The sequence below is a fragment of the Anastrepha ludens genome, chromosome 2, assembly GCF_028408465.1.
Source record: "Anastrepha ludens isolate Willacy chromosome 2, idAnaLude1.1, whole genome shotgun sequence".
Lineage (NCBI taxonomy): Eukaryota > Metazoa > Arthropoda > Insecta > Diptera > Tephritidae > Anastrepha > Anastrepha ludens.
Genome location: NC_071498.1, coordinates 60,619,519 through 60,645,420, shown reverse-complemented (window position 1 = coordinate 60,645,420; position 25,902 = coordinate 60,619,519). Strand labels below are relative to the sequence as shown.

General features: G+C 37.6%; 1 protein-coding gene across 1 annotated transcript in view; it reads right to left on the bottom strand.

The window, feature by feature from the left end:
• LOC128863597 (irregular chiasm C-roughest protein) overlaps positions 1-25,902 on the bottom strand; it is a 206,492-nt gene that overhangs the window by 61,386 nt on the left and 119,204 nt on the right. The window contains exons 13-14 of the mRNA XM_054102868.1: positions 23,715-23,748; positions 11,241-11,460 (exon numbers count right to left, since the gene is read on the bottom strand). Of these exons, the coding sequence (XP_053958843.1) occupies positions 11,241-11,460; positions 23,715-23,748 (254 nt within the window). The remainder of the gene's footprint in view (positions 1-11,240; positions 11,461-23,714; positions 23,749-25,902) is intronic.

Genomic DNA, 25,902 nt, shown 5'->3' with positions numbered 1-25,902 from the left:
GGTTACTTTATAGCCATCATCTTTTTATATGAATTCCAATTAAAAGTGACGACTTCGTGCGTAAGTGAAATGTACATATCTTGGCTTGCATATTTTCAGGATGAAAATTTATTTTCACAAATGGCGAATATTCTAAGAAATTCCGATGTATATAGCGAGGATTTAATAAAAAAATGAATGATTAGGTGTTTGGCCGAGCTCCACCTCCTATTTGTGGCGTGCGTTTTCCTTGATGTTGTTCCACAAATGGAGTGACCTACAGTTTTGAGTCGACTCCGAACGGCAGATATTTTTTATAAGGAGCCGTTTCATGACTGAAATGTATTCGGAGGTTTGCCATTGCCTGCCGAGGGGTGAACGCTATTCTGATGACTTTTTTTACTGATGACCGATTTTTAGAGCTTGAAGGTGCACTAATTGGCTTTGCGTTCATGAAAAAATGTCCTATTTGTTCTCTAGCGCACACTAAATCTTATTGAAAATTTTCGCATTGGCCGATAGGGTGGGGAGAATACTGGCATACTGGAAGCAGATGCGCTTTTATTATCAATACAAGAGTTTTGCGTGAGCTTTGTAGTATTGACCCACACATATTTTTTTACTTTAAATCGAGTGTGCATTGCTGTATGTTTGATTAAAAAATAAGAAATTAAAATAAAAAACCAAAAATTAATTAAAATCAAAATTTTATTTTTATTATAAGTATTTTGTGAGTTAGAGAAGTGAGCAGCCACGTGCCGAATTACTTAAAAAAACTAATTTTTTTACACAAATTTTATTCTATGTATGTATTTATGAGTAAAGCGTTAGTACATTTCTTCCATGTGTGTGTGCGAAAAGCTTTGGATTTAAGTTTGGCAGCATTGAATGAGAGTGCGTGCTGAAGTTTTGTTATTCCTGCTTTAAGCTATTATTGACATACCGACATACATTCAGGTATTTTTTCATAGTGGAAGCTCAAAGAGGGATTTTTTTTTGGTTTAATAAATTAACGCGTATGTATTTAGGCAGGTATGCAACTGAAAATGTGATTTTACTTGACATTAGTTAGCGTTATGAGTTTCGTAATATTATTATTTTTAATTGAATTTTTAATTGAATTTTTTTTTTTCATTTTTTCATTATACATTTTTAATGATCATTCAATAACTTGTAAGTTTTACGTGATTTTATATTTTTATCCTTTCTAATAACTTACATAAATTCAGGAATATATTAAGTCACGCGCGTTTAAAAGAATAAACTTAACATTGAAAATGAATTTTGAAATTGAATTTTGAAATCATCAGCTTACAAATATTTTTGCTTTTTTACATTTAGTGCGCTAATTTCTTTTAATCATTCATAACTATAAATATTTTTAAGTTTATGTATAAATGGAAACTTAACACAACTCATTTTAACATTTTTCATTTGCATTTTCCAAATAGCTTTAACATTTTGCGTAACAATAAAAGTTTGTTTTGTTATATGTATGTTTTTTGTTTTTTTTGTTAGCTTTGATTGCTCCTCTAATATTTACACAAAAACGTACACACATACACATATAAATGCATTGGATTCGTTTATGTTTAGATATTCACACAAATAATTGTATTTATTTAATTGAAAATTGTTGTTGTTCCAAGTCGTTTATTTTATTATTTCCTTGTTTTGCTATTTAGTTCATAGATGTATTTTAACTTCCATATTGAATTCAATTAATTTTTATTATTTTTTTTTATTTTTCTCTTATAATTTGAAATTTTTGGTTTTTGCTAATGCAGCTTAGTGTTAATTGAATTGGCATTTCCATGCATTTCAATTCATTAATGGAGTTAATATCGCCAATAATAATAATAACACTTCGTTGTAACTTACAAATATGTCACAATTTCTGTAATGCTTAGCACATACATACATACATATTACATTACATATTACGTTGCAGTTATTTATTGTAATTATAATTTTATATAGTTTAACTAGCAAATTTACTTAAGATTTTAACTATTCAATAATATTTAAGTACAATATTTATTTTAATTTTAATCGTAATTTTAATTTTAATTATTTAATTGAATCTCATTATTGTCAATAGTTTTCGATTTATCAAAGTTTTTGGTATAGTTGCCTCGCAGTTTTTTTATTGTTTGTTGTTGTTGCGTGCCGGTTTTCGCAATTTTTTATTTACACGTGGCATATTTTATTTGTATTTTGTTGTTTTTTATTTGTTTTGGAAATTTTATAACAGCAAAGAGCATTTTCAATTATCAACAGCTTTTAAATTTCGTAATTTTTGTTTCAACATTTTATTTCGATTACAAAAACCTTTGGCTTTTTCGTTGCTAAGTGGGCATTAAATAGAAAATAATAATAAAAAACTAGTATGCTTAGTTTTTTCTAACATTCTGCAATACTTAGAGGTTAGCAATTTTTCGAATTATAAAAATACAATTTTTTAGCATTTTTCACCTACTAAAAAAAATTGTTTTTTAGCCTATTCAAAAAAAAAAAAATTAGAAAAAAAAATTTTAAGTCAATCCCGAAATTTCGGGATATTATTTTTCACCCTTAACGATCTAAAGTCCCCGCTACGAGGACATAGTACTTATGCGATAGAAAACGAAAGGTCCGGGGATATGCGAAAAATTCAGTTTTTAGTTCATTTATTTATCATCGCTCTAGTTTTCTTTAACAAATATTGCAACTTTGTACATCCCTTGTTTGTTGATCATATAAAATTATATATCTAGTAAATACATGGAATTCATAGCTAAATAAATCAGTTTAAATGTTTAGTTTAAGTTTTCATCCTTATAAATGTTTTAGAATTTTTCTTAATTTTCCCTCGTCTTATGGACGAGTATTACAAAAAAAGCTCTCGGCCGTTAAGGGTTAAACAATCAGGATTAAAATATGGATAGCAAAGCAGTAGCGAGTCCTGAAATTTCCGGATTTCAATATGACTAAACCATCGGGATTATCGTGCTTAGACGACGTTTTAACAGATTATTACAAAAATGAATGAGTAGTCAAAGGGAAGTCAGTCCCGAAATTTACGAATCTCAATATTTCTAAACTATATAAAAAAATTATTTGTATTTTACATTTTCGCATAAAAAATATAATTCTTTTTCGGAATATTACAAAAAAAAATTAAAAAAAATAGCAAGAGATGTCAATCCCGAAATTTCGGGTTCTCAATGTAATTAAAATATTGGGACTACCGTGTTTAGATGACTTTTAATCAAAAGAATTAGTAGTAAAAGAGAAGTCAATCCCGACATTTCGGTATCTCAATGTAATTAAAATATTGGGACTACCGTGTTTTTTTCGGATTATAAAAATAACTTTTTTAACGTTTTTCTCTAATTTTTTCTAATATATAAATGTTAGTATTATATTTTTCAGACTGTTACAAAAAAGATGAATACCAAAAGAGAAGTCAATCCCGAAATTCGTGATCTCACACAAAATCGCTACTGAATCTTAGGGATGCAAACGGGCCATTGTCTAATTGGAAGGCACACAAAGAGACTGGAATATTGAAGAAGAGGACAAGATATTGAAGAAGAGGAAACCGTGGAACACCTCCTGTGTACATACATTGCGCATTGCTACAGAAAGCGGCTTTCCACGTTCGGATTCGCCTTTCTTGACAGCTCTAAAGAGGTCTCACAAACATGGTTGCCGAAATTAACAAAACTCATTAAATCCACAGGTTGGTTCAGAGAAGACTCATAAGTGCAAAAGATAAGCTCTAGTGGTACAATGGGACTATTCAGGCCCAAAATGTGTCGGATGACAGCCACTCAACCTAACCTAATCTAAATCTTTCAGAATTCAATTATACAAAATTTATTCGTTCGCAATAATTCTGTAAAAAACGGTCACTGTATAGAGGCTAGTTTCATTACAGCGTCTATTTCCTCATCATTTTCAACTTGTGACCATAAGAATGAATTCACTATCGGTGCGACAACTTACATCAGCTTTAAATATTCAAAATTATTTCATGCTTTAACGATCTATGAAAAATATATAATATGTACAGCGCATTTGACTTCAGAAAAAAACACTATAAAGGCAGTCGGCACTCAAACATTTTTTGGGCGTTTTAATTTTCAAACAGGCCCTAATCTAATGCTTAAAGCACTAAGTGGGCAACCATGGCTTTACCACAGTCTGCGTTTTCCGAAGAGTGAAACATCTAACCGTGGCGCTAATCTCGAGTTGTATAGTTTGAGCTATGCCTTAAGCGTTCATAATTTTATGCAAGAGGGTACACTTTGTTATTCAACCAGGACAATCGCTACCGCCTTAACGAGCAAAATTAGGTGATAGCGTCGCGGTCTGAGAACTCGCTAGACTTAAAGCTGAGGGACAATTTTTGGGTACTTTTTATAATAGAGAGAGGTATATTTTAGCATACTCGTATAAATCTCGAAAATTCGAGACTGACATTGTTTGGCAATATTGACAGGCCTAGTTTGTGCATTACAAAAATTTTAAAGTTTGCCAATTTACAATTTCAGATTTAAAAATTTTTTTTAGCATTCCCAGCTAGTATTTATGTACATAAACAAGGATAACTAAGTGGTTTGTAAAATTATATTCAATTATTACTCGTATAATTTTTATGTGAACTTAAGAATATGTTTTGCTGCTAAAATTTGCATTTTCATTCTTCCAATGTTGTAGTAGTTAACTATTATTAGGCTGCATTGGTTTGTCAATTCTGAAACGGAAATTTTCAACTGGCTTCTTTCATTATTTTCGAAAGAGTTTATATTTTTAGCCTACTATTTTGTTACACACATGAAATATTTTTAATACAAAACTAATTTTTAAAATTATGATTTTTTTACTCACACTTATTTTCATAGGTTTCTTGAACGGATTACAATTTCACGCACTTCTGCGGCATTACTTTTATACTTTCGAATGGTCATCCTTATTTTTGTAATATTGATATCATTTGTATTTTTTTTTAATAATACATTATTTTGATGATGATGAATTACATTTGCTGCAGATTTTTTTATTTTAATTGATATGGTTTTTCATTAGATTCACGAAAATCGTTCAGCCAAATTTGCAGAGGCTTGCGGAGTGCTAAAGAAAGCGGCGAAGAGCATTAGAAAAAAATTATGAAAGCGACGCAGTGAGAGGCAGAAGTAGCAAGCGAGAGAGATAGCAAGAGAGGGCGAGTGTGAAAAAAAGTTACGAAAAAGATAAGCTTGAATGGTGAATATATGTAAGTAGTTATGAAAGAATTTTAAGGGAAATAATATTTCCACTGAAAGTGGAGTATCCTATTTCACTGAATCACGGAGTATTCGACCTTAAGGGGATACCAAAGGGACTGACAAATATGTTTGATTATGGGAGGTGTCCGCTTGTGAGAAATGTGTAAAAAAAGTGAATGCTTTGGAAACTTATGAAATCCCAAAGGCTTCGATGATTAGGACACACAGTGCGCATGGAGGATAGCCGCCCTCAAAAACTCTTTTTAACAACAAACTCTCTAACAGCCCGGGTCGAGGACGTCCAAAGTTTATTCTGCAAACTTGTTTAACTTTCCTCGTGTATAGTACTTACATAAGGAATGCGGAAATCGTTCAACTGAAAAGGTAAAAACGGAAATGGCATTTGAAAAAATAGCTCACTCCTCTCTCTGTCTTCCGCACGTTGCTAGCATGAAATGTTCTTTCACTCTACCTCACCCTCGCTTCCATCACAATTTGGCGCTAACACTCATATTCAAGTATGAATGGCTTGCGCTCACTGGCGTACGACGGCGATATAGACGGACCCGTCGCGCATGCGCTGCCACCCACGGTTCCTCCGCTGTGCGCACCTGCCCCCTTACTGCCGTAATGCATTTGTGCGAGCAACGCGTAGTTATTACTGGCGATCGCTGAAGCATTCGCGGTCAGCGCATATTTGTGATTGGTCGACGAAGAGGACGACGATGAGGAAGCCGATGCTGACGCTGTCGATGAGGCATATGCGGCTTGTGTGCTATCCGATGCACTACCACCACCACCACCACTGCCTGTGCCATAGTAGTTCAGCGCGCTGATGAGCGGCACAGTACTGCTGCTACCGCCACTGGAAGGGGAGGTGGGGTAGTGCGCGGTCGGTTGAGCGCGCGCATGTGCGCTGGATAGCATTTGTTGGCGCTGTTGTTGATATGTGCTGGCGCTGTTGCCGGCAAATTTTGTGCTAACCGCATAATCAGGTTGCAGTGCAGTGCTAGCGGCCGGTGAAGCCAACTCAATGCCACTTGTAGTTTGTGCGCTACGCACCGCAATGAACGAGTCGAAATTGTCGGATGATGAGGCATTTGAGGCAGTGGAGCTACGGCGCGCATGATAGGTTGTAAGTGGCAGCTGCTTGTGTTGTTGTTGTTGGTGTGTTTGCATATACTTGGCCTGTGTTGGTGCTGTGGTGGCAGATAACAATAATTGTTGTTGTTGGTTGTGTGCCACAGGCTGTGAGACGGACGAATTTGATGAGGAGGAAGTGGACAGCGAAAGCGACGAGCTGACGGAATTCGCGGATTTCTGTTGGTGATGTTGCTGTTGTTGGTGCTGCCGGCGCATGTTGTCCAACATGTAGCGATTACTTGCACCACTGGACAAGGCCGCCTCCATGTTATGTCCGGATTTTCCGCTATGTTTGCTGCCGTCCATAAACAATGCGGCGGCGGCCGCAGTTGGTGCTGGTATCAGCTGCTGCTGCTGTTGTTGTTGCAACTTCTGCCTTTCGTGCTGTTGCTGTTGTTGTAAATAAGTGCTTGTTTTTACAAAACCGCTATTTGGCTGTTGCAAATTTGTTGGCGATGTTGCGGCTGTGACAATGGGTAGCGCGGCAAGCGTTGTTAGCGCAGCTGTGGCATTTTTCGCCGCACTTTCATTGTAAACATGCGCTGCAACAATATTATCCTTGCCGCTGGTAGAAACGTAGTGCGTATTTGGCATACTATTGACAGCGCCATGTTCCCCTAACAAAGCTGCTTCGGCTGCTGCGAAATCGTACGCGGCAATATTTGTTGCAAGCAAACTAGTTGTAGCGTCTATTGCTGATTTCGTGGAGCCACTAAAGCGTTCGCCGCGTTCGTTGCGTTCTTTAAGCTCCGCCGTTGCCACCGCTTGCACATCCGCTCTGGTATATGCTGCTGTCAACCCATCAAGTTGCCTGCCTTTCATATTTGCTAAATTGCCACTCATGTGCGTAGCCGCTGTGATTTTATTTGTTGCCGCCAGTGGCAGTTTGGTTTTATCGGCACTTACATCACTTGCGCCTACCTCTTGCGTGGCCGCTGCGGCAGCGCCTCCCCCAAAGCCGTAAAATTGGCGCGCATAATAAGCAGCGCGATTGTTGCCTGACATCATATCTACAACGTCTTTATTTCGGTCATTACTATTCAGATTTTCGCCAAGTAACAAAAATGCGCTATGTCGCAATTCAAATGCGCTACCGCCCGCTTTGCGACCACGCGCTGCGCGTCTAAAGGCGCTACGTGTGATATAACCACTTTCGGTATCGGTGACATCTTCACCTTCAACTCCGTTGCTAGCGCCTACAGCTACGCGCTCATCATCGTAGCCGATTGAGTTCGCTTTACGCGTTTGCCGACCGGTTCTCGCGCGATAGAAGTGTTCTAAGTAGCTTTCATAATGGAAGTCTTTGTCACTGCCGTCAACACTCTGCATGTCGTTTGCGATGACAGCGCCTATGTGATTCGCTTCATCATCATCATCATTCACATCAGCGTTGGCTTCAAAGTATAGTTCCCTTTGTCGCTGCTTCTGTTGCTGCTGTAAATGCTGATTGAGCGAACGATAGAAATGGCTTTCGGCTAAATTCTCATTGTATGCCAGCAGGAAATTGCGCTCATCAGCCGCACCGAGCTGTTGTTGAAACTGCTGTTGATACCAATCAGTGGTGGCGCTCGTCTCCCGACGCTGTTTCGTTGCAGCCAAGTGATGCTCGAGTTCTTGTTGGAAATCCGTGTCTTCCGCTTCGTTGACAAGTATGCGTATGCTGGTATCCAAATTGGCTGCGCGCCCGTAATCTACCAACAATGCGGCATCGCCCGCAGCGCCTATAGCGTCGAAATTGCCTTGCTCGTCGTCTAAATCATGTTCGCTGCCGACGTTGAAGAAACAAGTGGCCGTCTCACTACTGCCATGGCCTTCGGTTGCTAGCAAAAGATCTGCCGAGCCTTCTAGATCGAGCTTGTTGAAGAAATATTGCGACATCTTTGGGTGTTCGTAACGCAAGCCAGTGCTGCTGCTTGCATCATCTACTAGAGATGGCGTGATCGGCTCAGTAGCACCAGCTGAGCTTGGAGTAACCGGTTCGACCGCCAATGTGGGTCCGCTGAATACCGAAGCATAATCTGAGCTGCTAAGTGAATCAGAGCACCCGCGTCTCACCATCGGCAAAGTGCCAAGATTCTCATAATTATTGGTGGTGGTCGCTGGCGTTGGTCTCTGCTCAGTCGCTGCCATGGATTTTTGCGCCGCCGAGAGACTTCGTTTATGCGCACGTCCACGCAGTGTTTTCGCATATTGTGGCGATCCACGCTTTTGTTTCGCTTCACTGCTATCCAATTGCTGCTTCTGCCGTTGCAAACGTGCGGCGCTTACGCGTCCTACAGAATTCGCTGATTGTTTGGTGCTGCGCAGTTGCTGGTCGAAATTCTCCTCCAAGTATGCATCCAGATAATGCAAATTCTTTGATAAATCGATTTCAGACTTGTAACTCTTATAGATGGTGGCTTGTTGGCGGCCACCACTGCCGCTGCCATTAAGCGCGGCACATTTCGACTCGTAGCTGCTGATGCGCGCGCGATCGCCTATGAAGCGAAAACTGTCATCCTTGGCAAGCGTGCTGAATCCGCTGCCGGTGGCTGCATGCTGATGGTGTCCTGCGGCCTGTTTGAAGTTGCGACACTTATCGCGTAGCTTTTGTAGACCCTGCCGCGTTTTCGCTTGCAGACGTTCAAAATAGGAATGCTTAACCGCACCGCCGCCAGCGCCTGCCGGACTCACAAGGCCGACGCTGAGTTGCGTACCAGAGCTGACATCCAACGCGCTGTGTATACTTTGTGTGCGATTTGGATAGGTGATTTTGAGTTTTTTCATTTGCGGCAGGGCGTTGAGATCGCCCACGGCATCGCAGGCATTGGATGTGACGATATGCGTGGTGGCCGGCAAACCGCTTGCTGACTTGTGAATTTTGCGTAGTGAGAGGTTCTTGAAGACGTGTTTTGGTTTGAGTTTGTTAGATTTTGATGCCTCTTTCAATGTCATAGCCGCGGTGGTGCTGACGAAGTCCTGTCGCTCGAAACGGCTTACCGGTATGCCATGCAAGTAGTGCTGACGCGCGCTGATGCTTGTTTGGTAGTTGGTTGGTGTGGCGTGTGCGCGTTTAGCTCCCGCTGCCGCTTCATTGCTCGCTTCGAAGAGACGTCGTATAGAACGTTCGGAGCGTTGTCGCTTCTTTAGTGGCCGCTGTTGTTGTGAAGCGCTTGAAGCGGCACGTAGACGCGTATTTACGCTTAGCATTAGCACATCGTCGTCATGGAATATGGAGAAGGGATTCGTGATGACAGTGCTGTTATCCGTTTCGTTGGCTGTGTCGGCGAATGCGCGTTCAGCGGCGACTGCGTCCAGCAAATAACCGCGCGAGCCATGAGTCGCCTCGTCCGTAATACTGGCATCGAGCAACTCTTCGAGACTACTCAACAATATAGGCTTACTTACTACGCTAGCATGCTTATTATCTAATACAACTACAACACTACCATCTGCTGCAGTCAGCTGTACGGCAGTTTCGCCGCGTTTTTGCGGCCCATTGGATTGTGCGCTTCTACCCCACAACGCGCGTCCCCCCATGCCCGCTAATACAGCACGCGCAAACTGTGCATCAACCCATGCGCCACTACTACCTAAGTCCTCTTCTTCGCTCACCAGCTGCCAGTTGAATATGTCTGTGTCGGAGTGCGCTTTGCGTAGGCGCCGCTCCGCATACGCCACCACGCGCATCTCCTTCAAAGAGGTGGACTGTTTGCGAAAACGATAGAAGGGATTATTGATGCTCATCTTTTGCAACAACTCATTACTACCCACCAGCAACTCATCGCCAGCGCTTGAAGCATTGACAGCAAGCGCGCACGCAAGGTTCGCTTGTACGCTGTCTGCAGGCGTTTTCAATCTTGGTGGCAGACTGTCAACCAGCGCTTTGGTGCGCAAGCGGCGCTGACTAAAACGCAGCTTCTGTTGCGTGCGCGTATTGAGTAGCTTATCGTCAGCGCTGGCAAATGAGTGCGGTTCAGTTATATTCAAGAGCAGTTGCTGCTTATCGCTATTGCCGTGCTTAGTGTAGTCTATATTGTTTGTCAGATTATGATCGCGTACGAAATTAGCAGTGGCATTACCGCTAAGTGTACTACCACCACTACTACTATTACCAGTGCTGACGCTGGTGCTGGTGCAATTGCTTTTGTTGCCGCTAGTCGACAGATTAGTGTTTTTACTATTCGCTTCATTGTTATCGTTGCTTTGTTCAAATGGCGCACTACTCAGCGCTGCTGCAGTCTGTTGTTGGCATTGCTGCCTTTTAGTGCTCGTTGTATTTGTTTTTGTTTGTCTCTTATTAGCGCTTTCGCTGAAGTCTTTTGCTCTGTCCGCGTCATCGCTCTGATAGCTCTGCTGTCTGCTTTGGTTGTAGCCTTTGGCCATAAATTTGTCACACTTGTCATCGTCAGCATCTTCGTCCTTACCATTGTCGCTGTTGCTGTCTGTGTCATTGGCGCTTTCGCTGCCGTCATTCTCATCACCGTCCGCATTAGTTGGCGCGACTGACTCTGTACACGTTTTTGCGTTCACGTCAGTGGCGTCATGCGCGGTAGTTGTGTTTAATGTATTTGTTGTTGTTGCATTCATATGCAATGTGTTTTGGTTGTTGGTATTGTTATTGCTGTTATTGTTATGCTTGTTATTATGCGAATTGTTGTTGTTGTTACTACTAACGCTAGCTATATTATTTGTCGTGGTAGTTGTTGTGGTTGATGTTATTGTTGTTACTAAAGTAGTTGTTGGTGTAGTGGTGGCATTCGTATTACTACCATTATTTATATTATTATTATGATTCGTATGATTTATATTATTCATTATATTATTATTATTAATTGCCTGCTAGACCCTAGTTGGCGGCTGTAATATCATTGCAGCCATGCGTACCTTCATTGCCTCCGGTGATCCGTGTGCGGATTGCAAATGATGGTGCTGTTGCTGTTGGTGTTGTTGCTGCTGTTGGGCTTGTTGTTGCTGATGTTGTTGTTGCAGTTGTTGTGCTTGTTGTTGCTGTTGATGATGATGAAAGCCAGCTGGCGTGGTATATATAGAGTCACCCTGTGGGCCACTGGTACTGTCCGAACGTGATTTCAAATCAGCTTTTTCACTACGCAGCCACGCCACACAACACGTGACAGCACAAAGCCAAGCATGAAAGTAGAATAATAAAGAAGAAGAATACAAAAAATGTTGATTAGTTTTGTTGCGTATTGCGTTTTGTTAGGCAGCGAACCCCTCAAGCCAAATGCGTGCAAATCGCAAAACTTGATGACAAAAACATTTGTGAGAAAATTGGCAACGTAATGAAGAAAATATGTGAGAAAAAGGAATGTAATACATAGTTTAGCCAATATAAATGAAAAAAACAATCCACGAAAAAAATATACCTACCACGAATATAATACAAACAAAAAATGGAAACGTAATGAAGGAAAAGAAGTAAAAATGTGAACGGAAAGTACTATTTTTTCAGTAAAATAAATCCAAATAAAGTTTCGAATTTAAAAACTGTGATGCAGCTGAACTAATAGGTCTATTTATAAGTTCGTGCGGTTTTACAACAGATGGCGTAACTTGATTATTATTCCATCGATCCACATTTCCAAACATTCATTGGAGAGCTACTGTCGTAAGGCACAAACGTCAGTATAAGTTTTTTATTTGAAGCGTAAACAACAATATTTTTACCACACTTGAAAATGTCGAATTTCGTGCCAAATAATGTGTTTTTGCGGGGAATTCTTCTTCATTATTTTAATATGAAGAAAAAAGCAGCCGAAAGTCATCGTATCTTGGTGGAAGTTTATGGTGAGCATGCTCTATCTGAGCGAACGTGCCAGAAGTGGTTTGCACGCTTTAAAAGTGGTGATTTTGGCTTGGAAGACGAAGAACGCGAGGGTGCGCCGCCAAAGTTCATGGATACCGAATTGGAGGAATTGCTCGATCAAGATCCGGCTCAAACGCAAGAAGAGGTTGCAAAAACTTTGGGAGTTGATCAATCAACCATTTCCAAACGTTTAAAAGCCATGGGAATGATCCGAAAGGTAGGCCATTGGGTGCCGTATGAATTGAAGCCAAGAGACGTTGAACGCCGTTTTATGGCATGCGAACAACTGCTTCAACGGCACAAAAGAAAGGGTTTTTTGCATCGAATTGTGACTGGCGATGAAAAGTGGGTCCATTACGACAATCCAAAACGTCGGGCAATGTATGGATACCCTGGCCATGCTTCAACATCGACGTCGGCGCAGAATATTCATGGCCTGAAGGTTATGCTGTGTATCTGGTGGGACCAGCTGGGTGTTGTGTATTATGAGCTACTGAAACCGAATGAAACGATTACGGGGGATGTCTACCGACGACAATTGATGCGTTTGAGCCGAGCACTGCGAGAAAAACGGCCGCAATACGCCGATAGACACGACAAAGTTATTTTGCAACATGACAATGCTCGGCCACATGTTGCACAAGTGGTCAAAACATACTTAGAAACGCTCAAATGGGATGTCCTACCCCACCCGCTGTATAGTCCAGACCTTGCGCCATCCGATTACTATCTCTTCCGATCGATGCAACATGGCCTGGCTGACCAGCACTTCCGTAATTACGATGAAGTCAAAAAATGGATCGATTCGTGGATTGCGGCAAAACCGACCGAATTTTTCACAAAGGGAATCCGTGAATTGCCAGAAAGATGGGAAAAAGTAGTAGTAAGCGATGGACAATATTTTGAATATTAAATTTGTAACCATTTTACGTCAATAAAGTTTCAAATTTCGAAAAAAAACCGCACGAACTTATTCATAGTCCTATTAATTTAAACGTACACACAAAATTTCTTCAATTATAAAAATTTGCCAAGGAAAGACGGGAGAGTACTCGTTGATGAACTTATGAATAATGGATAGCCTAAAAAGCTGGATGAGGAATTACCACTATACGGCTTTAAACGTGAATATCTCTTGCGAATGCATCTACACTATTTATAACACAGTAATTTTCTACTGTTTTTTTCTCAATTAATTTTAATAATTTTTTATGAAAATATAATTCATTCTAATATAAAACCATATAAATATACGTAAATCCGAGCTACAAACTTTGTGTAAATGACAAAACAAAAAAAAAACAATTCAGCAAATTTTCATTAAAACCTTCCACAACATCAGAATCTTGGAAAGTTTTCAGGCACACAGTTTTATAGCCTATTGAAATTCGAGTTTCAAGTCTCTGAAAAATCACATTGATTTTTAACAATTTTTGGTTACTGATATTTGTTTTCTTTCATATAAAAGAAATATCGCACCTTCGTTGTATGGAGAAAATGCACAAGACTGTTAGCAAAGCCTAGAGCTTGGGTTTATACAGTTTTTGTTGTAGAATGAATTATGTTTTAAAAAAAAACTACTAAAATTGAGAAATAAATAGTAAAAACACCTTGTGTTATACGCAGTGTAGGTGCTATGGCAAGAGGTACTCAAGTTCAAAGCCGAATGTGCAAAGCTTGTACCCAGCATGCCGCAGAGAATTGCTGCTGTTCTCAAAGCAAAGAGTGGACCTACTAAATATTGATGTTTTTAACACTAATTGATTTTATTTGTACTGATTTATTAAAATAATCATGAAGCAATGGATTTACTGCTACGTCGTTTCGGTGTGCAATTTATTTCTCGTCTCGGACCAGTAGTTGGCCACCAAGATCGTGTGATATCACACCTTTGGACTTTTATTTGTGAGGATGTGTAAAGTCAAATATCTTTATGGATAAACCAGCTTCGATTGAAGCATTTGAAGCCAACATTGCTAAAGTTATTCACGTGATATCGATCGAAGTCGGCCAGCGAGTCATGTAAAATTGGTGTTTACTGATGGCTGAATTACGGCGCAGTAATGGTCAATATATGAAAGGGATTATATGTAGAAAATAAATTTCATGAATGGTTCTACAATATACAAATATAATAAAGATTGCCCAATCAATTTGACTTTTCGCTATTTTATTTCAATTTAATCGGACATACCTCTAAATTGATCACTCTTTAGTTAGAGGAAAATGATTATTCATGGAATTCGATATGAGGCCGAGGCTTTTACGGATTGAGAAACTCATATTAGCATCATTTAGACGACGTCAAGAATTCTAGGAAGCTCGTGTTTAAAACTTTTCACTTGAATAAGGTTTAAACTTATAAACTTATTCGCAAGGTATGAATCCATAAATCATAATCTTAATGAATAATTATTATCTACATAGGCCCATTCAATGTTTGGTAAATTAGAGTCACCAAGAGTGCAAAATTACAACAAATCACTCTTTGGCATGCTTCGGGGAAGCAAAACACGTTGGCATAAATAAATTGTATCGCAGCGAGATGCCTTGAAGGTGATGAAAATAATTTTGAAGAAAAAATATTCATTTCTCATTTTGTAACAAAATTCACCTTACTCTTTGAACACAGCATTGTGATACATTTCTACTTATAAAACTATGTTTCCTCGGTGGAGCATAGGGCCTTCAGGTAAAAAATGGGGAAAGCCTGATAGATAAATTAAACAAATTTCAAACCTCTAATTGCTATATGTTGGAAGATCTCAGCACTGTAGACATGAGGGATCTTCTAAAATTTTCGAAAAGTTCACACTGGTTTCAAAAGAAATAAGGACAGCTTCCCCATCCGACAGCACACTGGGCTATGAGCCTGAGTGGGGTCTTAAAAAGGACAACCTAACTTAACCTTGCTATATCAGCATGTGCTTGTATTCCTGTAGTTATGTATCATCAATTGGAAGTGATATAAAATAATAATAAGCAGCATAGTGGCGTAGGCGATTGGATTGTGTGAAAGTAGTATTCAGTTGATTCTAGGGTAGAGGACACAGTGAGGCCACAAAATACCTAAAATATATAATAAAAAATACATCGTAATAGCTGTATTTCATGTCAACAGATCGTAGACTTTTCAATGCTAATACCCGTAAGCTAAAACTGGTCATTCAACTCAACCGAAATATTTTCAAGGTATAATTTTAATTAGCAAAGCAACTCAACACAGCAGTTACCCTCCTAAACCTCCTGCTGTCACAAAAACTGTCAAAAAGTGTGGCAACTACAGAAACATGACAACTAACAATGTGTCAGAATAAATTGAATTGAATTGAATTGAAACGAAACTTTAGCTGTTGCGTAAATGACTAAAAGGTACGACATTGCCGAAATTTATGCTTATGCGGTTTTATGTAAGTGCGTAAGTATGATTGCTTCACCAAAATATTTCGATTCTCGTAGTGCATGGCCAAGTGAACAAGTGACCAATTGTTATTGTAATAGATAGTCAACGCATGCTTTCGTAATAACAATTTTCGTAATGAATGTGTTGTGGCTGAAATGCCAAAAAGTTTAGCTCAATTCAACACCGTCATGCAGTAGGCACATGCACACATACATATAGTATATTTGTGTATAGAGGTTTAAGTAGTATTTATGAAGCAAATTTGTAAGTCTATAAATAATTCAGAGGGCATAATAATCAGTGTGCTAAATTCATTTGATTTGGTTGCGGGCGAATTGAGACGAAAATAGATTTTGCTTTGAAGGATCGTAGTGAGTGAATCCAGCTCATATCCAATACTAATATCTTCTAATGCATATTTGTAACAGATTAATGTATATTTGTGCGAAACAAAACATAGAGAATATATATTTATAGACACATATATTCATAATTGTTTTTAAGTGGTGGGGCAATTGCTTTCAATATTGTGAATTTATGCAATTACTTGTACGTATATTCGGGAATAATTGAAAAAAGAAAATAATAATAATAATAATTACTGATATTGCTGATGCTTGCCGTATGTTTTGAATAAACGTTGGAATGATAGCAGAACGATGGATAGTTCCATTGTTATAGTTTGGTCGCCATATTAACCAACAGCCTCAAATGTATTTATATATACAGTGCCTTTCATAACTAAATATATATACATATATATATATAATTGGCGCGTACACCTTCTTTGGGTGTTTGGCCGAGCTCCTCCTCCTATTTGTGGTGTGCGTCTTGATGTTGTTCCACAAATGGAGGGACCTACAATTTCAAGCCGATTCCGAACGGCAGATACTTTTTTATGAGGAGATTTTTCGTGGCAAAAATACACTCGGAGGTTTGCCATTGCCTGCCCAGGGGCGACCGCTGTTAGAAAAAACTTTTTCTTAATTTCGATATTTCACAGAGATTCGAACCGACCTTCACGGCCGCCGTCATTTCAAACCTAAAGCACAGAGATCTATTAACAAGTTTTCATAATTTATTTGCTTTTTATATCATTTTAATAATTTTTAATTAATTAATTTTATTAATTTTAAATATTAATATTAATTTTAAATATTAATATTAAATATTAGTATTCATTTAAAACATAATTAATTCTCGTACTTAAACTACGAAAATCAAAGTTTCAAACTATTTAATCGAAATGTTTGGAACAATTTTGGCTATGCAGTTTTAAAGTCCATCGAATTTTAGTATAATAAATTTGAATACGTTTATAATTAAATAAGTTTATAATAAATTTAAAATAATTCTAATAAATTATCTATATATATAAAAATGAAATGATGTTCGTTTGTACGCATTTTTTGGGCCGATACGAGGCCAATTTTATTCGTTCTTTTTTCATATTATAGGGATCCACTAAGGGAAGGTTTTTAGCAAAAAAAAAATTTTTTTATATTAAATACTTTCTTCATATAAAAAAAAGAAAAAAATCAAAATATTGTACAAATTGTGTTTTTAGTGAAAGTTTATGTGTACAACTTTTTTGGAATAAATATACGAATTTTTCGTTATTGTGAAACGATTTGTGTCGTGTTGCTAAGTTGCAAATTTTTTTCGACAGTAAACATAAACACAGAGGTTTGTACGCTCTTTATGAAGAGAAATGCATCAGTACACATACACGAACACCAAACTACTGATTTGTGTTTTTGTGCAGTTCATTTGTGAGAGCAACAAGTGTGTTGACCAAGGATGATAGATTTACCAAGGTTTGCCAGACAAGAAAACAGTTATTCGCCTCTCAGAGAATTTGACAGAAGTGGTTGTTGGGTTTACGTCAAACGAGATATACATTTTGGAAGAACAGGTAAATGAAACACCAACATGTAATATTTCGAAAACATCTGGAATGGCAAAAGTTCTTAAAGTATGTAAGCTCATCGTAAGGGACGAATGTACTATGGCACACAAGAAATCATTGGAAGCACTTGATAGAACAGTCTTTGGATTTCAGGCAAACATTACCTGTGATCCCAAAATCTACGGCCGCAGATGAAATCAATGCATGTTTAAAATCATCGAATTTATGGAGACATGTAAACAGGCTTACACTTGCTACAAACGTACGTATTCAACTACAGAGCGATCCGTCAGCAGCTGAATTTTCACACCAATTACCGAAAATCGGAAATGGCCAAATGTCTGTCGATCCAACAGGAATGATTACATTGTCTAACAGTTTCTGCACTTTTGCACAGTCTAAAGAGGCATTGATGCAGAGTATATTTCCAAACATAGTTCAACATTACAAAAACCATGATTGGCTCAGCGAAAGAGCAATTTTAGCTGGGAAAAATAAGGACATCAATGATATAAATGCAGCTATTTTGGATCAAATACCTGGTAACATAGTTGCATATAAGTAAGTCAATGGACACTATTACTGATCAAGATGATGTCGTAAATTATCCAACTGAATTCTTAAACTCACTCGATTTGCCAGGCCTACCACCTCATAATTTACGATTAAAAATTGGAGCACTGATTATTATGCTGCGCAACATTAATGTGCCACGACTTTGCAACGGTACCAGCTCGCTGTGAAGAAGCTAATGGGTAACGTTATCGAAGCAACAATTTTGAAAGGCAAGTACAAAGGAGAAGACGTTTTGATACCCTGAATTCCACTGATTCCGACGGATTTACCATTCGATTTCAAACGTTTGCAGTTTCCTATTCGCCTTGCCTTCGCTATGACAATTAATAAGGCGCAAGGACAGTCTCTACAAATGTGCGGTATTAATTTAGAATACCCAATTTTTTTTCATGGACAATTATATGTAGATTGCTCACGAGTAGGCAAACCATCGTCATTATACATTTACGCGAAAGATGGAAAAACCCAAAACGTTGTCTCCCAAAAAGTGTTACAACAAAGTTCGAATTAAATTGTATCAAAGAATTTGCTTTGTTTTTTATTATCTTTCAGCAAATCATTGACTTTATCGCCTAGCGAAGCGGGCGAGGATACGCTAGTATCTAATAAATTATTTTTATTTTTATATTTAGAAAAATTTATAATAAATTTAAATAATATAAATTCATAAAAAATTTTTGGTATAATAAAGTTCGAGTTTCGAGTCGATGGAAAATTGCATTGATTTTTGAACTTCTTTATTGCTGACGGCATTGCATGTTGTCTACCATATAAAAAATATGTCGCGCAATTGTTATATAGATAGGCGCGCAATTAGAATTTCCTTGTGCTCAATGATATCAAAAAATATTAAAAAAAAACATATTTTCAATGAAAACAAATTAAATCCAAATCACAATGGAACAAATGATTAAATTTAGTCTCATGAAAATAAAAACAACTATAATTTGATTACGAATGGTCGCTTGTTTTCAGCAGCTTATTTCTAAAATTAATTCCATCATGGCGATTCGTGTCCCTATTAGAGAGGTGTGCTGCCGAATTCAACTGCTCTTATGACATCATACTCCTTAACTTGCACTCTCTCTCACTTGATTAAGGTCAAAAATTTTACATTTATGTTTAAGTCAAATTGGTTTTCAGACAAAAAACAAATTCCAATAATTTAATTACCAAACGCACACACATTTTTTTTACTTAACTTTTAGTGTTTTTAATACAAGGTGGCGCAAATTAATTATCCAATTGTGTTTTTGAAAAAATTTTTACTAAATAAAAAAATGTCTTTGATAGACGGATGTCTTTATTTTCACTTCAGCTGTCTATTTCACAAATTTGATTGACGTACGATGGCATTTTCAACAACTACAAATCGTTCCGACATCAGCAGAATGTTCCCAGACTGAAATCCGCAAGTATCTCCCTGAAGAAAACGGCCAAAAGAAACATGGAGACAAATGCTTTACGACGAATTCACGACATCTGACGACTCGCTCACTCGGACGCAGATAAAGCCAAAAGCTGCAAATCCACCTCAATGAAATTTATTTGTATCGGCACTTTGCGTCCTCAGTCGGTGCATAGCAAATAATAACAAAGGGTGGTTAGTTTTGCGCCACCCTGTAGAAGATATTTACTTTTCTTTTTTAACTTAATACCAATAATTTAATAATAAGAAAAATAAATTTAATAAAATAAAAATAAAGAACCGAAGCCTTTCCATAGGAACATTTTTTTTAGCTATGAATCAAACTAACATCCAATTTGCTGGCATTTTCTGCCAAATAAAATACATCCGAGCATGTGCTTTACAAATATAGAAGAAAATTTTCAACATCATACATTAAATATCCAGCAAACCTCTTTGTGTTCAAAATTTATTTTATCTCCATGTACTAATAGCGAATTATCGTTCTCATACTTTTGGAGTATAATCAGACCTAACAAAATAATAGTTATATTGAATTTCCATCTCAAAGATCTGCTCAAATCTGCCATTGATGCTCTGTACTGTTAGTTCCTATTGCCTTTTTATGGGTGATGTTATTAGTCTGTATGTGGTACTGGTGCATGAAATTTTATAACTATTTTTAAGTGGTTATATACGTCCAGAATTTTCAAAAAATCGATTTTTTACAGTAGAAAATGTAACTGCCCGACGAGAGTTTGATGCGCACAGGTTGCTGTCCTTCGTTAGAGGCGCGTGACCTCGAGCGAAATGCTCTTGAAAGTTTAAACTCACTTTTCTCGAAACTACTTTCTGCATGATAACTCATACAGTTTTTAATATTTTTTGATGCGGTTTTTTTTAATATTCGAAAGGGTTTTCTCTATAATCTGTCGAGCCGGGTTTTTATTAAAAAATTTCATAAACAACTACATAACTACAACTTTATTGTACAAGAGTTTTTTTTACTTTTTACACCATCAACATTTCAAGGAGAAATGATGCAGACCGTAGAGCAACTTTTTTCATTGTACTTTGGGTCACGTAATGTTTTATGTAGTAATGTTTGTAAAGAAAAATTAAAATACATTTTTTTATAAAGTTCAAGTACTAATAAATAATGTGTAAAATTTTTTACATTTATTTCTATTGTTATCCCCTCTAAAAACAGTTTTTCGCTTAGCGCATTTTTGACGCTGCTGGACGTATGTAACCCTTTAAGTTTTATCTTTGCCCTATTATCTTTATCTTTATTTTGTAATTCTAGTCTCTATGGTTCTGTAACCATATATTCAATAAAATTAAATGTGATGCAATGAAAAGATAAAATAAAATTGAGTGACTCACTCTCTTATACTAAAATTGAATGGGCTATAAAAGGCTATAAAACTGCATATCCAGAAATTTTCTAGAGTCTGTTTAAAAAGTTGAAAATTGATGAAAATATTCTGTTTGTAATTTGTTAAATTTTCGTGAATTTTATACAATGACTGGAACTTTGATTTATAAGGTTTTTGGTATATCATGAACTGTATTTTTATAAAAAATTAACCAAAAAAATTTTAGGAACTCGTAAAACCATGAAGTGACTTAATTATGTGAGCAAAAATGTACCAAAATACGAGTATAAGTGGATATGGTATGCACATACAGTATGTATACAAATTCGAAAAGAGGTGAACTTAAATGCTCTGACATAACTGTAAGTAGAATACTATGGGACACTGGATTAGCAGTATGCAGCTATAAAAATTGAAATTAAAAAGGGCTATACACAATACCAAGCCGAGTAACAATCAACAACTTTGGGAAATTGTCAAAGATGCCTGGCTGAAGATTACGAAGCAGCGATGTGAACAATATGAGGATGGAAGGATGCCCCCAAAACGGTGTTCTTTCTCCGCTATTGTGATGCTTCGTCGAAAGCTCTCTACTAGGGGAGATGCACGGACTCGGTTTTGATGTCCAAGCATATGCGGACGATCTGCAAAATCCCTAAGGAGGCTTTGCACGAAAGTGCAGAGAACTTTGGACAAAATCGATATCTGGTGCATAAGACAAGGTCCTACCGTCAATCCGAACAAAACCACCATAGTCTTGCTTACGAGAAAACGGAAATTGGACGGACTTAGTTTTCCAACACTAAAAGGTGTGACACTTGGTCATTCCGATGAAGTTAAATAAATATCTAGGAATAATCTTGGATAAGAAGCTGACTTGGGAGACACACGTTTGAATCACATATTAAGGATTTTTCAGCAATGCCGCAAAGCCTTTGGTAAAACCCAGGATCTGAGATCTGCTGTGGTCCTATGGATATACACAGCACTTATCAGACTAATCATCACTTACGCCTCTGTGGTTTGGTGGCGACAGAGAATGGTTAAGTCCACACTCCGGGAACTATAGAGGCTACAAAGAAGTGTATGTTTATGCATTACGGGTGCCATGAGTACAACCTCTGGCGATGCCCTAAATGCTATGTTTGATTTGCTCCTCTTGGATCTTAAAATACAACAGGAAGCAATAAAAGCAATATGAAGAAGGAACTTCGGGGCACAGAGAAATCTTTAAGTTGCTAAAGACGACCTGATACCCACAGTTTCATTTGGAAGGAAATTTGATGTCAATGAGTAATCCAAGGTGCATTCAAAAAAGTTTGACGTATATTTTCTTTACCGATGGGCCGATGAAAAAGGTGGTACTTAAACGTTAGTAATAAGTATCACTATGCTATGGGTGAAATGTCAACTATTTTCCAAAGGCAAATTTTTGCCATTCTGAAAGTACCCGAATGGATAATCGAGGGGAGATGGAGCAGGAAACAGATTGGAGTTTTCAGTAACAGTCAGGCTGCATTAAAGGCCCCGGAGAAGGTGAAGTAAACGAAATTGCCGATGAATTGGCCAACAGTGGATCAGGGGTTCCCCCACAAGGGCCAGAGCCAAAAATCGGAATCAGTACCGCAGGAATCATGAATTGGATCAGAGATTATGTAGGTAATCTACATAAAGAGAGATGGTCCGGTCTAGAACGCTGCAGCACTGCAAAGTGTTTTGTGACAAGACCGAACAGAAAACTGTCAAACTTTCTACTAAAACTTGGATGAAAAGACGTTCGGTTGATGGTCGGTATTATTACAGGACACAGCCCATGGGGTCAGCATATGACTACCAATGGAATCATTGGGAACCCAATGTGCCTGTCTTGCTTGGAGGAAGCGGATATCACTGAGCTACGAGTTTTGGGTTCCGATGTCGTGCGATCGAGTATATTCCTTCTCTAAAACTGGAGGATATTTACAGACTTACAAAAGAATCTGGAAAATTCTCACAGGACTAACTACCTCTGTATTTGACTTTATTCTTGCTCTGATATTTTTCTCCTTTCCTCCTAGATAGAGAGGGTAGATAGTCACCCTCTTTCCAGAGTTCTAAATACAATGGGTTTTTTAGCCTGAGTGTGTTAGGAGCCATCAAATCTCTTGGTGCCCCTTGGCTCGACCAACTCAAATTTCAATTTCAATGTGAGGTGAATTCAATGTACCCTCGCTGTGCTGCCGTAATAAAAAATTTGGAAAATACAACTAAATATTAGTTACAACTTGGTATTTGGACACTTTGTCAATGCAGTTTTTCTTTAATTTTTTTTTATAAACTTGTTCAGAATGCGTTCTTACATTTATGATCACTGATATTTTAATGCCAACGCTGAATTTCTGTCTTTTGTTATACAAAATTTTGTTTTTCGTTATGGAACTGATTTAAAAAATAGAATAATATTTCAAAACAATAATAAAAACTTTCCAATCGTTTCGTAGATTACAAGTTTTTTGAAAAAATCTAAGTTTTTTTGGTACTGCTATTTTCGTGTTCGCAACTGTACATTGTCCTATGCTTAGGAATATCTGTATTAAATATGAATAGCAACATGTCAAAACATTTTTGCTTTTTTTTGGTGTCTAATCTTGCCATTTTTTTCTACTAGAATATCGGTACTCATAGCTTTGCCACATGTACGCACACACATCCCAATTTACACCGATGAGTTGTTGCTATTGTGTAAACACTAAGTAAATTTCAAATTGCAGCTGTTGCACCAAAATGGCATAGCAGAAAAGGATTCGAGTAGCAAAGGACGCGCGTTCATATGTTTGCATGTATTTGTATGTACAAAAGTGTCTACCGTTGCAAGCTTACCTGTCTTTATCTGATGATTTATAGCCGGAACTACCTGTAAGCAGAAATAAAAATGTGAGCAAAAATGGCAAAAAATACAAGAAATATAGAAATAAAAAATAAAGAGAGAGGAAGAGAGAAAAAAGAAAGATGTTAAATTGTTTTTAGTAAAATTTGCATAAAAATTCAATGTATTATGACAGTAGAAATATAAGAAAAAACTAATAAATATGCACATATTAATATGTTGTAAAAATTAGCTGTTAGCTATTGCTGGCTGCTTCTCCTATCAGAAGCATTTACATGTGTATTATATTTATATATATTGTATATATGTATGAATGTGTGTATTCGCATATCTTTGGTGATGGATGAGTGCAATGCGGAAATGGTTCGCAGCATGGAAAAGTGTGTGTGAATGTATGGAAAAGGGTAGAAGGTTGGTAGAATGTTTCTTTTTCATAAAAATTTACACCAAAATTTAAGTGGGGGAACGTTTTCGAGGCAGATTTTTTTTTCAACTTGTGTATTAATGCTGGTATATATATTTTTCGGATACCAGTGCAACACTATATGTAGCTAAAATAAGCAAATATAAATTTATTTCGATACATACAGTAATGGACAAAAGTTTACATACACCTGAATATAAGTTTGGGGAAAAAGAAGTCCGTTATATTTGTGTAGAATTCAAAACTTTATTTAAGATGTTTCGGATTGTCCAATTTGGCTCAAATATGCATCGTTTGGTTGACTAATTTGCTGCCATTGTAAAGGTCCCTTCATAATGCCTCTCTCACAAAAGCTTTGGTCCTTATTGGCGAAAAACTCTAGTAATCGATTTTCACAATTTTCTCTTAATACAAATTTCTTAGCACTCAAGAAGTTTTGCAATGGAAGAAAAAGGTGCAATGTCCGGACTATATCCGGATGCAATAAAACTTCCCAACTAAACCCCGGAGTTTTTGGCGAGTCCTGATCGAACACAGCACCTCTTATGTCGGCCAATTAAGGCCATTTCTGGTCAATCGCTAGCTTCAAATGGTCCAGTTGTTGACAGTAGAGATCTGAATTTAGTGTTTGGCCGTACGGAAGCAACTCATAATGAATGATTCCTTTCAAGTCTCACCAAATACACAGTAGAACTTTCCTGGCCGTTAGTTCTGGTTTGGCCACCATTTCAGCTGCTTCGCCACCTCTTGATCACGATCCCTTTCGCTCAATATTGTCGTATGAGACTCATTTCTTATCCCTAGTCATCATCCGTTTAAGAACTGGGCCGATTTCATTCCGCTTGGCCAAGGTTTCGCAGATGGAAATTCGATCCATCATGTTTTTTGGTGTTAATTGGTGTGACACCCAAACAACAAGCTTCTTTTTGAGTCCAGATTTGCGCAAACGGCTTAAAATTGTTTTATGGTCGAGCTTTAGCTCCTGGGAAATGTTACGACTACTGACATACCAGTCAACTTAGATTATTTCTGTGATTTTATCGACATTTTCGACGACGGGCCCGCCTATCGGAGGTGCATCTTTAATATCAAAATTTCCTGAACGAAATCGACGACTCCAAAATTGCACGTAATTAGCTGTTACAGTATTGGCTCCATAACCACTTTTCACAATTTTAGCGGCCTGACTTGCATTTACGCATTTATCAAAGAAAAACTTAAATATATAAATAATTTTCTTTTTGTTGACTTCCAATGTTAACACCCTCAACTAACAACTCACAACGAAATGGAACCAAAAAAACAAAAACAGCAAAATAATTTTTGTAGTATGAAATGCCATCTTGATGACGAGCATAAACTGTAAATTGTTTGATCGATGCTTTATAAGATAGCGATCACTATATCCATCTACCGAGAAAATAATGGATTTCTTTTTCCCAAACTAATATATGTATACTTGGACCACCGTTAGCAGCAATAAACGCTTGAAGCCGACGTGGCATCGAGACAACTAAATTTTTTAGCTCTGCAGACGTGCCAAGTTTTTATTATGCACTCTTTGACAGGAACGCGAGAAAGCTTGTTTTTTCAAATTTACAGAGAAAGTGCTCAACAGTCTGCATCTCTGAAAGGCCCTCACAAATTCTTCAATGGCGATTAAATGGTAAACCTAGTATTTCTGCGCATGTGCCAAATCGTCCAATTACCGCTAAACTCAGCTACGAGTTTGGAAACTGAATGGCGCGGAGTCCCCA